This window comes from Monopterus albus, unplaced genomic scaffold (genome assembly GCF_001952655.1).
Source record: "Monopterus albus unplaced genomic scaffold, M_albus_1.0 scaffold326.1, whole genome shotgun sequence".
NCBI classification, from domain to species: Eukaryota; Metazoa; Chordata; class Actinopteri; order Synbranchiformes; family Synbranchidae; genus Monopterus; species Monopterus albus.
In genome coordinates this window covers 594,488-610,463 of record NW_018128206.1, presented here as the reverse complement: position 1 = coordinate 610,463, position 15,976 = coordinate 594,488, and the positions used below count along the sequence as shown (strand labels likewise).

The window sequence follows — 15,976 nt, the reverse complement described above, 5'->3', positions numbered from 1 at the left end:
AAGAAAGCTGTCATCTATCTATCTATCTATCTATTACACCTACTTTTATTTATTTATTTGATGCATCCTGTTATGCAATTGATGCAACAGTTTGTATTGAATTCTATTTCAAAAAAATTAAAAAGCATAAAAAAATCTAACTATAGATATTATTTTGTCAATTTACTTATGACTTTTGTAAATACAACTCATGTTATGCCAATAATAGGTTCTAGGTTAACCGGGGAATGACGATATTTGTGCTAACATTACTTTAGTAATTTTACATTTCGAGAACCTTTGAATTTTTGAAGACCCTAATCGGAAACTCACTTTTTGCATCTTGCTAGCTTGACATTTATAAATTCATCACTAGCAGAACTCTGCTCACTAGTAGCTAGCTCGCCCAACGTTGGTTGCGTCATCCTTAGACGTCACTGTTGTTCACATAAACTCAAATAAAAAGTATATTAGAATATTTACTACGAGATTACTAGTACGACATGTTGGTTATGTTAACGTTGTTTGCAGTTAGCTACCAAACAATGCGAATGAAAACCAGTTTAACGTTACACCATAATGCTGAAGTTCTGGTTGTTTAAATATGCGGGGTGTTTATCGCAACTATGTTTTAAACAAACTTGTTCAGTAGCAAAAACTTTACTACTGAACAAGTTTGTTTAATGTTAAACAATTTTTTGCTGAATCGGGGTGACAAAAATGCGACTCTGGTGGGACTCGAACCCACAACCTTTGAATTACTTCGCTATTTGCCTAGAAGTCCAATGCGCTATCCATTGCGCCACAGAGCCACCTGTTGCACGTGGTTTAGATCATAATATTTAAAACAATATAATCGTTAGAGGTTCTGTATTTTCTCATATTTTGTGTTTGTCGATCCTGTGTTTACCTCCCACAAACTCCACCATTCCGTATTCTGACTGTGGGACACAACTTTAGAGAATAAATAATGAGCCTGCCATGTGTCACATTGAACACTTGATGGCGCTGAAGGACCAAAAAATTACCAACAAGTGACCCTACATGACATGACAGATAGCTACATAAATACTCCTGATCACGATTGCAAAATAATGGAAATTCACTGATCATACACAATTTAAAAATATTTGAGGAATCTGTAGTAGCCTTGTAATTTCAATGAATATTTTATTACATTTTTATTTTATGCTTTGACATATGGGAAATATGCAGGAGTTAGCTATCTTTCTGCCACCTGCAGCCTCTACAATAGGAGTAAATAACCCAGAATAAATTCCTGACCAGACCACATTCCTCTGGGCTAGGAAGGTTTTATTGTGCCATCTTCCGCCTTTGATGAAATAGGCTACACTCCCTTTATCACTGGAATCCAGGTTAAGGTGGAGTCAAATGTGTTTTTCTGGTTGTGCCTCTTTGTAAACTGGTTAATGTTTACAAAGCTCTAGGACTGGAAACAGCACTCGGATTCTAAGCATTAATACCACATTATAAATGCATTCCTGTGTAGAATATGTATAATCAGAAAAATGTATTTAAAGTTATTTAATGTGCAAAAATGACACCTCCGACTGTTGTAGGCTATTGTTATAATTTATATTATTACTACTGATGCACTAATGTAAAAGAAGGATGTCATAGTTAATAGTTTTGTATATAGCAACTCAGGGGTGTTGCTGGACATAAAGTTCTACTGGGGCACAGGACCCTCATAACTCAAATCGCACACACAAAAAAAATTCTTGAATGTTTATTACTTATTCCACTGCCTGCTGCTACTACAACTACTGGTAAAGGTAAAAATGTTGAGAATCATCTTTATGGAAACATTTATTATAACATACATTAAAAGAAAAACAAGGTAAGATTACCTTAATCTATGATGGCTATATAATCACCTTTATTGGCCAAGTATGTTACACACAAGGAATTTGTTTCCGGTACAGCACTAACTCAACTGATGGCTCTGACCATCAGGGGCGTTCATGGTCTTGCCTAAGGACACTTTGACATGTGCCAGCACCGAGATTCGAACCTTCAACCTGGGAGACAGCTACTCTACCCACCGCACCACCATAATCATAGGTGTCCACATTTTCAGACTATAAACAGCCTGCCATTCACGTCTCTGTTGGGCTCTAGTTAGCTATTTGTTTCAGTTATTCTTATTTCATTAAAGTGGATTTGTAGTTGCAACATTAGCTGTTTCCATCTTTGCCAACGGTGTTTCCCTTGGTGTTTTCTGTCATGATAATGAAAGATATCTCCCAGTTCTTTTAACCAGGAACTCAGAGAGACGAAGCGGACCACTTGGATATAAAAAAAAAAAAACGTGTTGGTTTATTCAAAGGATTACAGGTGAAATTAACATTACACGTCCAGGTATCTTGCACCTCCAATACTGCGTGCAGGCAGATGAAGAATGAAAGACCCTGAACCATAATGCCTATACCATATTATCACTTGGTTGGGCTAGCCCATGCTACACAGGAACGTCAAACCGTGACGTCACCTGATATGCCAGCTTTGCAGCTGACCATAACAATATATCATACAGTAGCCACTTTCTATCTAGTTATCCTGGAACATAAACAACCTTGAGTAACTCCTGGAAATGAGTAAGCATTTAACAGTCTGAGCTAGACAGCCTGTCTCCACTAAACATTTCTAATACAAGTATCTAACCAATATCTATCTGACTAAAAAATTACCTAACAATTGTAAAACTGAATAGGCCTGTTTGGCTGGATAAAACTGTCCTGAGAAGATCTCTAATAGGACTAATATGGACTGTTGGTGTGTGGAGCCTTTAACAAATTATAGAAATAGATTTTGTGGGGAAAATTGCAGTTTTATTCTAAATAAAATCTGCCTAAATGGGCCTGTATAAACTATATTAGCCTATATTAGTAGTTTGACTGATTGTTTCTCATGATTTTCCAGCTGTGTGCACTAGAGGGCGCCAGGACATAAACACATAGTCATGTTCTACTCTAAATGTTTGAGCCTACTCTTGTCATCTATTATAGGGCAGCAACAGATTATGTTCACTATCAATTAACATGCCAGCTATTTTCTTAATAGATTAACTGAGATCCCAAAATGCCTTGTTTGTGACGATCAAAAGGCCAAAACTGAAAGAAGCTTGCCATTGTTTAGTTTATCATGAAAGTTTTAAGAAGTGAGGCACAGTAGATCAATACACTAAAAGGGGTCTAACGACGCCTATGCTGCAACTACAGATTATTTTCATTATGGATTAATGATCAAGTTACTGATTATTAGGTTATTTGCTATATTTGTAGCCCATGTGTATTTACTCTTAGGTGGCTAAAATGATTACGCATCATATTTCATACGCATGCATTGCGTTTTTACAGCTTTTGAAAAGTAAAATAATTGCAGAAATGTGTAGTCTATGTTTCCAAAGTAGGCTATACAAATTCTTTATCGTACCCTGAGTTTAACGCATGCGCAACGAGGAAGTCAGATACAAGGCATTCACAACTGTTAGGTTACTTTAATTAGTTACATTGTACATACGCGTTGTTAATATTTCACCGCCAGTCAGTTGTGCGTCAACATCCGGAGAAATACGCGTGTAAACGATGATATCCCCTTGAGTCCTGCGTGTCTTTGATATATCCTGCCATGAGCGGAAGTGTCTGCAATTCTGCTCAATCCATGTTTCCAAAACAGTCGTTTGCAAAGGGAGACGGTGAGCATCGCCTGCATCTCTTCCCATCACCTTCGGGCGGGCTCCGTTCAGCGTCGCCCTGCACCGTTTAATGTGGATATATCCGCAGGGGACGGGACATGCTTACGCAGGTTAGGCTTTTACAACAGGCAAATGTAATTTCTGACCAACAAACAGTAGAGTGGCTGATCATTTCAATATTTCTTTATTTCTAATGGGCGTATTTTGTTAAAGGTCTGCGCAATCGACGTGAACGCCTGCCTGGACACAGGAGCGGATTAAGTTACTGGTGCTGGTGGCGGATTATTGTGTTGGCCTCGTCCTGCCACCCCCCGAGTCCTGCTTGGTGATTCTTTTTCCAATTACGAGCGGACGTCAAAAGCCAGGTATGCTGTTGAATTCGAAATAATAACCTTGACGTTTCCTTTAAGTGAAATGTGGATTTGTTATTCATTATTATTGGCCCTTTGTTGTTCATGTATTACTGATAGTTAGTCTTTGCAAAAACACATTTCTTCGTATTGTGTGCAGGCAACAATAGAAGCCCTAACACAAACGATTAAAGATTAACAATATAGCAGGCCGATATATTATACAGCAGGAGCGCGCTATTTAGCAGCACAGACCAAAATGCCGATGGAGGTTTTCCATCCTTGGGCTGTTATTTACAAAACAGTATGGATGAGTTCCCACAAGCACAAACACGAAGTGGGCTACCTGCTAATATGAAAATTGCTTTGACAGCTGTGAAGGTAGATGGCATAAAGCGGCTCTGACTGCCCAACCCCCTTCCCCTCTCGGCGTGTTTTGGTTACAGGCAGATTATGCGCTTTTGTCCACTGAAGCTTGACTGTACTCGTCTGGACACATTCCCAGAATGAAAGACTTCGCCTGCTGTTTTGACAAGCCCCTTTCTCTCTTGCTGACAGCTTAAAGATGACGGGGATCCACTGAATAAGCTGAATAATCATTTTTATTTGGACACTGGTACAGTTTTTAGGGGTCTTAAATGATCATAAACCATGTATAGTACACATCTGGTCCCCACTGACACAAAAAAACTAACTGAACATCTTCTGGTTATACATACTGTATACAAAACTAGTAGTTCAGTCTAGGGCTAGAGCTATGGTTTTCATTATCTATTAATAATTTAATTTTTTGGACAATAAAACATCATAAAAGAAAGCTAAATACTGGTCACACTTTATGTCGCACTTGCTGGTTTTGTCTGACCAACAGTATGAAAGATACCATATTTTATAGATAAGGATATGAAACAGGAAAAGCAACAGATCATCACATTTCATAGGCTGAAACCAGAGACTGTTTTTGATTGCAAATTTAAAAGATGAACTGTTTTTCAAGTTGTTGCTGATGAATTTTCTGATAATCGACAAATTGTGTCAGCGAATTTGCTTTTAATTCACTCGATACATTTGTTTATTCCTCCACAGACATGTCTTTCCGGCGAGGTGTGGTGAGACAGAGCAAATTCCGACATGTTTTTGCTCAAGCGTGGAAAGCCGAGCACTGCATCGACGACGTCAGAGTGTCCCGCGTGACTTGGGACAGTCCCCTTTGTGCGGTCAACCCGAAGTTCCTCGCTGTTATCATCGAAGCAGGTGGAGGGGGGGCCTTCCTTGTTGTTCCGATCAGCAAGGTTTGACCCCCACTGCTTTATGTTCAGCATCAGATAAACAGTAGATCAATATTTTTTAAAGCCTCTGTCTTGTTTCCTGTCTTCCACTCTGCTACTAAAAGCATGATGTCACTTCATGTCTGGTTAATGCATATGCAGCACTTTTACAGTTCCAAGACCAATAGTGGACAAAGGTTGTACCCGTGTAATGGGTTAAAGTTTCTCAGGTCAGATGTCATGATGTCTGGTCGCTGTTTGTTTCTTCCACAGAGCGGCAGAATTGATCAGTCCTGCCCGACAGTGTGCGGCCACGCGGCTCCAGTGCTGGATATTCAGTGGTCTCCTCATGACGACAACATCATTGCAAGTGCCTCAGAGGACTGCACAGTAAAGGTTGGTGAGCAGGTCTAAAGGCTTGTCAGTGTGCCAGTGGTTTGTGGCACTTTATCAGTTATTGGTGTTGGGTTAACACAGGTTGCCCTGATCACAGTTGGGGAAATTGGGTCTCTGACACATGTAGGGAATGTCTTCTGACTTTAAAGAAGAAGTCCATTGTTTACAGTATTGAGCTCTTTTGTGATGTCAGCACTGTTTCAGATGCTTTTTCATTCATCCATATCCTAATAAAGTGATGAATTTAAAAAGTAAATCCAGAAAACATTTAAGGAACAGTTTAATATTTTAGGAAATTTACTTATTCACTTTCTTGCTGAGAGTCAGATTAGAAGACTGTCTGCTCAATATGAAGGTACAGCCAGCAGTTAGCTAGCTTAGCATAGCACAATGGGTACATCCCTTAATTGATAGTTCCTCATTTCTTGATCCTCCACCATCTTGAAGGACATCCCAGAGTTTTTATTCCGGTTTTGACAAGCAAGGAGTGAGGAGACCACTGGGAGGAGACATGAATGAGGATACAAGAGAGCATCCTTTATGGAAGTCTTTTATGGTCCAACGCGCCCCTTTATCAATTGGTGATTGGACACTTCAGATGAGAGATCAGAGAAAAGGATGTCTCATGTCTCTAAAAACATGTTTTCTTGATTCTTCTGCCCTTGCATTTTTTTCCTCGCATCTTTTCATTGCATCTTACCTGAGCAGGACTAAGACACAAGGAAAAGATGCGAGTGAGGGGAGCATGGATATAATTAAGAGAACTGAGATGTACCCATAGACTAGGAACCACTAGCTTAGCTCTGTCCAAAGGTGAAAACATCTGCTTACCAGCACTGCTAAAGGTAAGACTTTATTGTAAGGTAAGGTAAGACTTTGGAATTTCCCCATTGTGGGATCAATAGTGTTCCAGCAGCAATAGAGAGCAAACAACAAACACCATAAGGACCTCCAAGAAGCAAATAAAAGATACATAAAAAAACAAGATAAAACATAGCACGTGAGAGGAATCGAGAACAAGAATATTAATCCCACAAGTAATTCCACAATGGGGAAACCCCCATAAAGCTTACTAATGAATACATTATACCTTGTTTGCTTAATACAAACAACAACTAAAGTGTGAAATCAATAATTTGGGGGGGGCGGGGTTCCTTTATCTGAGTTAAGGTAACAATCTCCCGGATTCATATTTACTGAACAGAACAGAAAAGGTTTATCAAAGAAAACAAGTAGAAAATTTCAGCTTTTATTTTATTTAAGGACAGTGGTTCAAAACGCCAGTCAATTCGCTCTTACAGGGTCTTCATAAGGGCTGAAATCAGGACTTAACAGTGAAGAACATTTTTCTTTCTGTAATCAAGAAAAAAAACTGTGGAGGTAAAGACTGACTGAATGTCATGGCATGAAACCTGAGCATATACCATACTAATAAGCGATCTGCTGTAAATAAACATATGTCTCCTTTGGCCTTTTGTTTGAAGGTGTGGCAGATCCCAGATGGGGGCCTGTTAAGTCCAATGACTGAGGCCAGTGTGACCCTTGAGGGCCACAGTAAAAGAGTGGGAATCCTGGCTTGGCACCCAGCTGCCTTCAACATTCTCCTAAGTGCAGGTAAGCTCATGTGTTGGTAGCAAAAAACTAACTGGATTTTCCATAACTGTTTGATATATGATGAGACACACTGCCCTTTTACCTACTTTATGGTTTAAAAAGTAAATGGAAACACTGTGCAACGAGACCAGTGTGTTTTTATGTTGCTTTATATACATTTACATAAAAATGAAAATCTAAAAAGGCATGCGCCGACAGACCATATGAAAAGAGTGTGTGTCATGCTAACGTTTTATATAAATAAAAGTAAACTTCGCCAATGTCTAGGAACCAGTTTTCCTCCTTAGAAAATACTGCTAATAACAATGGCAAACAAGATTCCAACAGTACTTAAACTGTGTTATTCCTCTTGTAAACATTTCATATTATCTGGAGGAAAGTGATGTATACCCGTCATCTGTACACAGTGACTGTGCTGGTGTTCAGTGACAGATACTACTGCATTATACAAGCAAGGAATTGGATTTCCTTCCTCAGCAACTCATAGCACGCAATGACAGTGTGGTTAACCTGAAAAATAATTACACTTTGCTCGCAAAGGCTCTAGATCTAGTTTCATTTGAAGACCATCCTGCATCTCCACGTGTATCCTAGGCAAGTAGATGCATTGCTTCTGTTATTTAATTAGCCACAGACACAGATTGTTGAACTATAATGACGTTTTTACAGTTTACAAGGCCAACATAAACTAATCCAGAAATCTAACAAAGGTGGTACACATAACAAAATTGAAGAAACCATATAGCTTGCTATCTTAAAGAACCATGCTGAAATGATGAGGAGAAAATGACATAAAAGCCCCTAAAAACCTTCTTTCAAATTCCAGTTCATTTTTCTATATAATAAATACTCGTGACCAAAGAAGGAACAACTGAAGTTCAGGTTTGGGAAACCACATCTTTAGGTATTTTGCTTATCAAACTTTAAAGCATTCAAAAATGAACTAATCTTGAGGTTGGTGTGGGTGTGGTTTGGTCATTTGACCCTAGGGACCTGGCAGAATAAACAAAAAACCCACCGACTGTCAAATCAGGACTGGGGACACCACCCTTTTTCCAGTGAGAGCTCTCTCCACCTTAAACCTGTAAAAAGGACATAAAGAAAACACACATACACAGTAATATCTAGCACAACTAGCAGTCCAGACCTACAAACTCCTAAAGGTATCTGTATCATATTGAACATTTTAACAATCACAAAAAATAAAATGGAAACTGTTGTTAGTTGGGACCTGAATTCTGTTCCAATGAGGAACCATCATACTTACCTGGCTCTTTGTAATGGGATTGTTTTCATGGAGAACTCTACAGATGTCATCAGCCGATGAGCCAGTCATTTGCTCTTTATTTGCATAGGGACACACACCTGTGGCATGTCAAGCCCATTCATTCACATGCTGAGATAGGGAACAACATGTCTAAAAGCCAACAACATAACAAAATATGACTTCAGAACAAAGCTGGTTTGTTAGACAGCAAAGGGGTTAAATTACTAATGTATTTACATCATGCATCAACTCATCTTTAAAGTGTTATCCTGTATTGGCGCTTTTCTTGGGTCTCTGTAGTCCACTGTCTTCAAATGTCTTGTGACCCAGTTCACACGTATAGAGGTTTCCTTTTATGGCTGTGTGTCGTCCTCAGAACCAAAGTCTCCAAAGTGCTTCATAGCCTTACCCCACAGTACATATCAGACTGACTCTGAGTTTATAAACCCAGCAGATCATTCAGGTCTCAAGGCGCCAATCTCCCATACCTTTCTGCATTTAGCATTAATTCACTTCAACAACTGAACAATCTGCTTTTGTGAACTTAGACAGTCTAGTGTTCTTCTGAAGTATTTTACTTGCACTTTATCACTGCCAATCTAATTTATGCATTTATGTATATCTACGTCTCTACGTGTTCTGATTTACCTTTGTCTTTAGTTGCATTGTTCTGTAAACACCTTGTACTGTTTGTGTGAAGCGCTGACATACAAATAGAACATAAATTTGTGTTTTTATCCTGGACATTTGACTCTCCTATGGACTAACACTGCTACACTGGATGGTTTCTCTCTCTCTGTCTCTTCAGGCTGTGATAATGTTATTTGTGTGTGGAATGTGGGCTCAGGGGAGCTTGTGTATCAGCTGAGTGATGCCCATCCTGACCTAATATACAGTGTCAGCTGGAACAAGGATGGCAGCGCTGTCTGCACAGTCTGTAAGGACAAGGCTCTGCGCATCATTGACCCACGACGAGGCACCGTCCTCAAGGTTATTTAACATTTTACTGACAGTAGAGTGATCCTTTCATGTTGCTCTCACAGTAGTCCTTAATAAATGCTCTAATTGTTGTCTTAGGTGAGAGAGAAGGTCCATGATGGTACTAGGCCAATGAGAGCTGTTTTCCTGTCTGATGGGAAGATCCTGACCACAGGCTTCAGCCGTATGAGTGAGAGACAGCTGGCATTGTGGGATACGGTACGCTTAATCTGCTGTATGTCTGGACTGGCCCAGTATCCCTGGAAGTTCACAAATTATCTCAGAGTTTAATGTTCAGTGCCAGTGCAAAAATCACTGTGTTTGCTATTTATAGTAAGGCTAAAAGGCAGCAGATATAGAAACAGGAAACGGCATGAGTGCTGCCACAGACCAACCACTAATGGTTTTTAATAAATAATTGTGACCAAGGTACAGTGTTTTAGATTCTAACTTTCACCATGACTTAACCAGTTTGTTTGCCATAACAGCAGTACTTACATAACTTCAGCCATACTATCCAGCAGTTGTTTTAAAAAGATCAACATTGAGCATAAAACTGTCTTAAAACATAATCCAGGGTGTTGTAGACTTGTCCAGTGTCATCATTTTGTGTGGCCATAGGGTTCAATATACAGTACATATGCAAGAAATTACACATCAAATAAATACACATATGTTTGGTTTTACAGAAAGACCTCTCTGAGCCCATAGCAGTGCAGGAGATGGATACAAGTAACGGGGTTCTTTTACCCTTTTATGACCCTGACACCAACATGATCTACCTGTGTGGAAAGGTATGACCTCGGGATTGTAAGGCAAACCCCAGTTTGATTATCTAGCTATTTTTAGTATCATTTTCCATTAATGTTTGTTTCAGTCATTTTAATAAATGTATCTTGTGGTTTTCAGGGGGACTGTACCATCAGGTATTTTGAGGTGACAGATGAATCACCATATGTTCACTTCATCAGCTTATACAGCAGCAAAGAGCCTCAAAGAGGGGCAGGCTTTCTTTGTAAAAGAGGTGTGGATGTCAACAAATGTGAAATTGCTAGGTAAGTATGCTCATGTTTTTCCTTCATATTTGTTTTATTTTATGACCTGGCTGCTGATATTCTGTATTTATCTTACTGTTGGCATATTCCATAAAGACATAAAACCACCAACGAATTTATCCTAGTATTCTGGGTTGCCATACTCGGATGTCTTATTCGTCTGTGTCACGAACCTCCATTCAGGCCGTTAACAATTAAAGACATATTATTGAGCCACACACACGGACAATGTAGTGTGTTAATCAGTTCAACATACACCTCTCTGATGCTGTGAATACTCACCCACGGACCACATGTATATGAATCCACATCTCAAAAAAGTGCCCAATAAATTCATAGGATTCATGGGAAAGAATAATATAGAATTACCTCAGACCCTTTAACAAGTTTAATAATTTCCTGCTCTATAGGTTCTACAAGCTGCATGAGAGGAAAGTGGAACCCATTTCTATGACTGTACCACGAAAGGTAAGCCATGCACCATCTCTAAAATATATAAGATTTTAAAAATAACCCTATTATTATTATTATATTACTTATTCAGCTTGCAAACCCTCTGCATCCCCAGAAACTCTGTTCATAAATGAGCAATAAAACCACTTAACTTCCTCAGCCCATCTTTGTCTTGCCTTCTCAGTCAGATCTGTTCCAGGTAGATCTTTACCCGGACACAGCTAGTTTGGATCCTGCTCTCCTGGCTGATGAATGGATTGCTGGGCAGGATGCATCACCATTGTTGTTCTCCCTGAGTGGTGGGTACACGCCTCCTCCATCCAAGCAGAGAGACACCCTCAGGAGCAAGCCCAAGCTTGCCTCGCAGGATTCCGGGGGTGGGGCAACTCCTCCTTCACCAAGCCACATAGCAGGTCCCATCCCATGTGCTCCTACCTCTGCTGCCAAGGAGGCAGCAGAAGAGTTGCTGCAACCACAAGTAGCAACAAGTGAGACAGATGGAAATACTGAGAATCCAAAGAAAGAGGTTAGGAAATAGAATGGCCATAGGAACCTTTTAATGCTTAAAGTAGATTTTTGACTTGCGCTTTCTCTCCTCCCTTCTTTCAGGATGACTTGTTGAACGAGTTGTTAGCAGAAATGAAGGCCTTACGTGCTGTTGTACTCGCTCAGAGCCAGAGAATCGAGTTACTGGAGAGGCAGCTGGCTCGAATCGAAGATGGGGACGTATGAGTAAGCAGGAACTTCACTACATTAGCAGGGAATTTTTACTAAATTCAAAGGCCATAGCCTTACTAGAATCAAGAGTACTTTAAGCTGTGTGAGTGGGAGAGTGTAGTGTACAGTACAGTAGCAACTAACTGTGAATCACAGTGGCTTACAACCAGGTCAGCTATTTTGATGAAAGCAAGATCACAATTTATTTCATCTTGTGCTTGAGAATGGGGTGTCATCTGCAAAGAGTGAAATATAACAATGCTTGTTTTTTGTTTTTGTTTTTGTTTTTTTTATATAAAGTGGTTTTGTATTGAGCTTTGCAATATCCACAGTCCAACTTTTGAAGGGCTTCAGAGTTACAGTGGCATCATTGCCTCAAGTTAATGCACTAAGTAGGAGCCGACAGCATTATATCAAAGCTAACAGAGGTATAGCAAAGCAATTAAGTACCTCCAATATAATTTTTATTTCCTCTGATGCACTTACAAACCACCAGGGCTGTTTAATCAGGTAGTTTCACCTGCTAAACTGTGACAACATATCTGACCCCCAGTTGTTCCTCACTGTGTGACTTGTGCTTTGTTTTACTAGTTCACTATAGGACGCTGTGTAGGTAAATGGTTGGGACATTTTCTGGTACACAAACCATGACCTTTACAGTGACAACTGAAAGCTGATGGGCATAGCTCAGTATTTGTGTATCGTAACTCTGTGTAGACTTTGCAGTCAATGAAAGGGCAACACTTGTGATTTTGTAGCTCATGTTGTCAGGAGAGAACCATAACTTTGTGGTGTTTTCTGTAACAAAAGGCAAGGTATTCATCCACAGCATCATTAAGCTATAAACGCGGAGAAATCCTTGCCTCTTTCCTGCTTTTGATGTGTGGAAAGGCTGCAGTATCACGAGTTCCTTAAAGAACCAGGATCTCTACGTTGAAGTCATCACTTCAAGGCATTTTTCAGAGCTGTTTGTAAGAGATGTTCACTGAACTCGGAGACAACAATGATGACTTGACACCTACTACAGTGCAGCCTCACTAAAACACACTAGCAGTTCAGCCAGTTGTACACACACAGAAGAAAGAGGAAGTTACAGTGATGCGTTGAACTTTTTCTAGATAGCAGTTGTATTTGTATTGGTGTTCAAAGATGGAAAGCCCTTTTACATTTTTTTCTGTTTAATTTTGTGTTTCTGTCATTACATGTAGCGATGTTCATCTATTACTTCTACATCAGATAGTGTAAACACTGGTACATTCCACATCAAGCATATCCTTTTATTACTTAGGTCATTTATAATTCCTTATGCATTGACCTCTTAACACTAACTGTATAACCAGTAGCAGTTTAAATGAAACTACATCATGAATACTTAATAAATATTCATTTCTCCTTTGTATTAATGGTGTGGCCTTTTATTTACACCAAGAAGCTTGTGCTCAAGTATTTGTGGTTAATCTCTAGATAAAAGTATGAATGAATAGTGTAGTGTGTTGACTGTGTGCCAGATAGTTTCTCCCTGCTTCAATTAAATAGACATGCACACACACAATACAAAGTTCCTTTTAGAAATATGCAACACCCTTGAGATTTCTCACATTTTATATTAGCTTTTCTGGCATTTGTTGTCTGAGTTGACATTCTTCACATTCTGAAGAAGGCTCACATAGAAACCCAGTTAAATTAACTGTAAAAGTGAAACAGGGGTCTCATACATTACAGTCCCTGCCAAGTCAGAAACTTCAATAAAGTGGTGCAGTCTATAGACTTGAGAAAGAATAGAAAGACAAACAGTTTCTGAAGAGCTGAGAGCTTCACTTCAGTACAGCAGCCTTGATTATTTGTTGGATGTACTTAAGTGCTCCAGTATTAAGTGAGTCATGTGACCAAACAACAAAGAGCGACAAAAGAAGGCCCCTTTATGACAGGAACTACAGAGCTTATTTGCTTCAGGTTAGAGATGGCACATTACAGCATCTGGGATCTTAGAAAAGATTAGATTAGATTAGATTCAACTTTATTTTCACTACCCATGTACAATTACAAGGCAACGAAATACAGTTTAGCATCTAACCAGAAGTGCAATAACAGCAGTGCAGATAATTTTTGGTAAACTAATTTACCGATAGATATGCATAATTGATATTTACAGTAAGATATGTTGGGTAATGTACAGTATACAACAGACTATGGATTTAAATTACAAGTAATGGATAAGGTACGTTAAGCTTATAGAACACTAGTGCAATGGGATGAAAAATTAAATGAGATGAAATAGTGCAGAATAAGAAGATAACAGTAAGTTACATGAGTTAACAGTTCAATGGATGAAAACAGTGCAAAGATAAGGATAAATATACAGTATCTGCATATGTACAGTGTGCAAGTGAATAACAGAGCAGTATTCTGTGAGAATAGTATGTGCAAATTAATAAATCACTTCAGTGTTACAGGTAGCTGAAGTGTATTGCATTAGTCCCGGGAGGAAATATAGAGGAAGGCAGTCGGGGTTAACTGGGGACAGAGTTCAGAAAGGAGACAGCTGTGGGGAAGAAGCTGTTCCTGAGTCTACTGGCCTTGGTCTGGAAGTTCCTGAAGTGCCTCCCAGAGGGCAGTAGGTCAAACAGTTTGTGAGAAGGGTGAGAGAATGCTGCGAGCACGTTGGAGTCAGTGCTCGCAGCATGTAAATGTAAATGTAAATGTAAATGTATCCCAAGAGCTTAAATGTATCCACATCTAAGGAAATCCTTAAGGAGAAAAGGCTTCAAAACATTAAAAACCTCAGATTAGTACAGTAGGAGAATCAAGCAATCAGTTATGGAATTACTTCAAATAAAACCCAGAACTCAGATCAGGAGAACTGTGGCCCAGCAACAGCTGATGCAGCTGCTGTTCATCCAAGCACACCAAGCTAGAACCAAACTGCAGATACAACTCAGAGGTATATAGAGGGGTTTTTATGCTTAGTTCAGTGCATAAACAAGAATTAACATTTTGCAAACTTGTGAAGTAGATTCACAAATTCACAGATGACATTTTTATATAAAAACCAAAAATTATGGGAATAAAAAAGTAAAAAAAAAGACTCAAAAGAGAAAAAGATGAGAGATTTAGGACTTTTTTAGAACTCAAAACAAAATAAACATGATTTCTGGTATTTTAAATGGGCTTAAAATCCATAGTCCACCCATAATTTTTACTTTTTAGAATTGTACATCACACACTCATGTTCTTGTACAGTGCAAAATTACTGTACAGATTGCTGTCTGGTGGGTGTCGGGGCTTTGGCTGCAAAAGCAAAAACAGGAAGTGGGCAATTAGTTTCATATTCAGAAGCTGCATGCAGCTTTTGAATTTGATGTTATCGTGTAATGGTTTCAAGTCTTTAGACTATAGTGTATCATTACTTTGTGCTTTGCTTAAATTAAAAACATGCCTGGATCATGGTCTAGTTTTTGTTGTCACTTCAGACTTTTGAGGTATGTTTGTCAAGAATACAGGACTTCATTGAAAATGGTAGAACTGTCAGCTCAGCTGCTGTTTGAGGCAGAAATGACTGCAAGGTTGAAATTTGTCACAAGAACAAAATGCTATATCATGTAGACTTCCAGTAGTATCATTCTAGTCAGTAAAGAGCGCACCGTATAAGCACTTAAATATGCTTAATTTAATGAAAGGGAAGGGGGATACAATTTAAGGGGTCAGTTAAATTTAAAAATTCATGCTATACGTACAACCAAAAAAGATTTTGTATTTCCATAAGTGGGGTAAAACTATGGAATAATTTAAGTGTGGACATAAAAAACAGTAAGAGAATTCATGAGTTTAAACATAAATATAAAGGTATGTGTCAATCAAGATATATGCAAGAACAGGCTTAATGATTAATTAGATGGAACATTGTGGGTGTGGTGTATGAATGTTAACAATATGTAATATTTTTACTTGTGTGATGTAGAAGATAATTATCAAAGTATGTAATTATGTAAGAATGTTAACAATCTGTAATAATTTTTTAGTATATCACTAGCGTGGTGTAGAACAAAATTATCTATGTAGAAATACTGCTTGCAAACCAATGATGGTAAGATGATGTCATGGGGTAGGACTGGATAAGTCTGACTTCTTCCTACTCCATTCAAGCATGTACTAGGTATAAGCAAATTGATAATGCATTTGTG

General features: G+C 38.8%; 1 protein-coding gene and 1 non-coding gene across 3 annotated transcripts; one reads left to right on the top strand and one right to left on the bottom strand.

The window, feature by feature from the left end:
* Nucleotides 1–702: 702 nt before the first annotated feature.
* On the bottom strand, nt 703–791 carry trnar-ucu (transfer RNA arginine (anticodon UCU)). The gene is given in 2 exon segments: nt 703–738; nt 755–791. It is a non-coding gene; the product is annotated as a tRNA-Arg (tRNA).
* Nucleotides 792–3,502: 2,711 nt separating this feature from the next.
* Nucleotides 3,503–13,180, top strand: coro1b (coronin, actin binding protein, 1B). Of its 2 annotated transcripts, none has more exons than XM_020624406.1 (12): nt 3,503–3,807; nt 3,911–4,062; nt 5,134–5,339; nt 5,589–5,711; nt 7,196–7,325; nt 9,401–9,582; nt 9,670–9,789; nt 10,260–10,364; nt 10,480–10,625; nt 11,036–11,093; nt 11,263–11,566; nt 11,688–11,764. In XM_020624406.1, the coding sequence occupies exons 3-12, from the start codon at nt 5,136–5,138 to the stop codon at nt 11,690–11,692; spliced, it is 1,377 nt and encodes a 458-aa protein (XP_020480062.1). In that variant the 5' UTR covers nt 3,503–3,807; nt 3,911–4,062; nt 5,134–5,135; the 3' UTR covers nt 11,693–11,764. The 2 variants fall into 2 exon arrangements, with proteins under 2 accessions (XP_020480062.1, XP_020480060.1); XM_020624404.1 differs by having other exon boundaries at nt 3,504–3,807; nt 11,263–11,604; nt 11,688–13,180.
* Nucleotides 13,181–15,976: the final 2,796 nt, after the last annotated feature.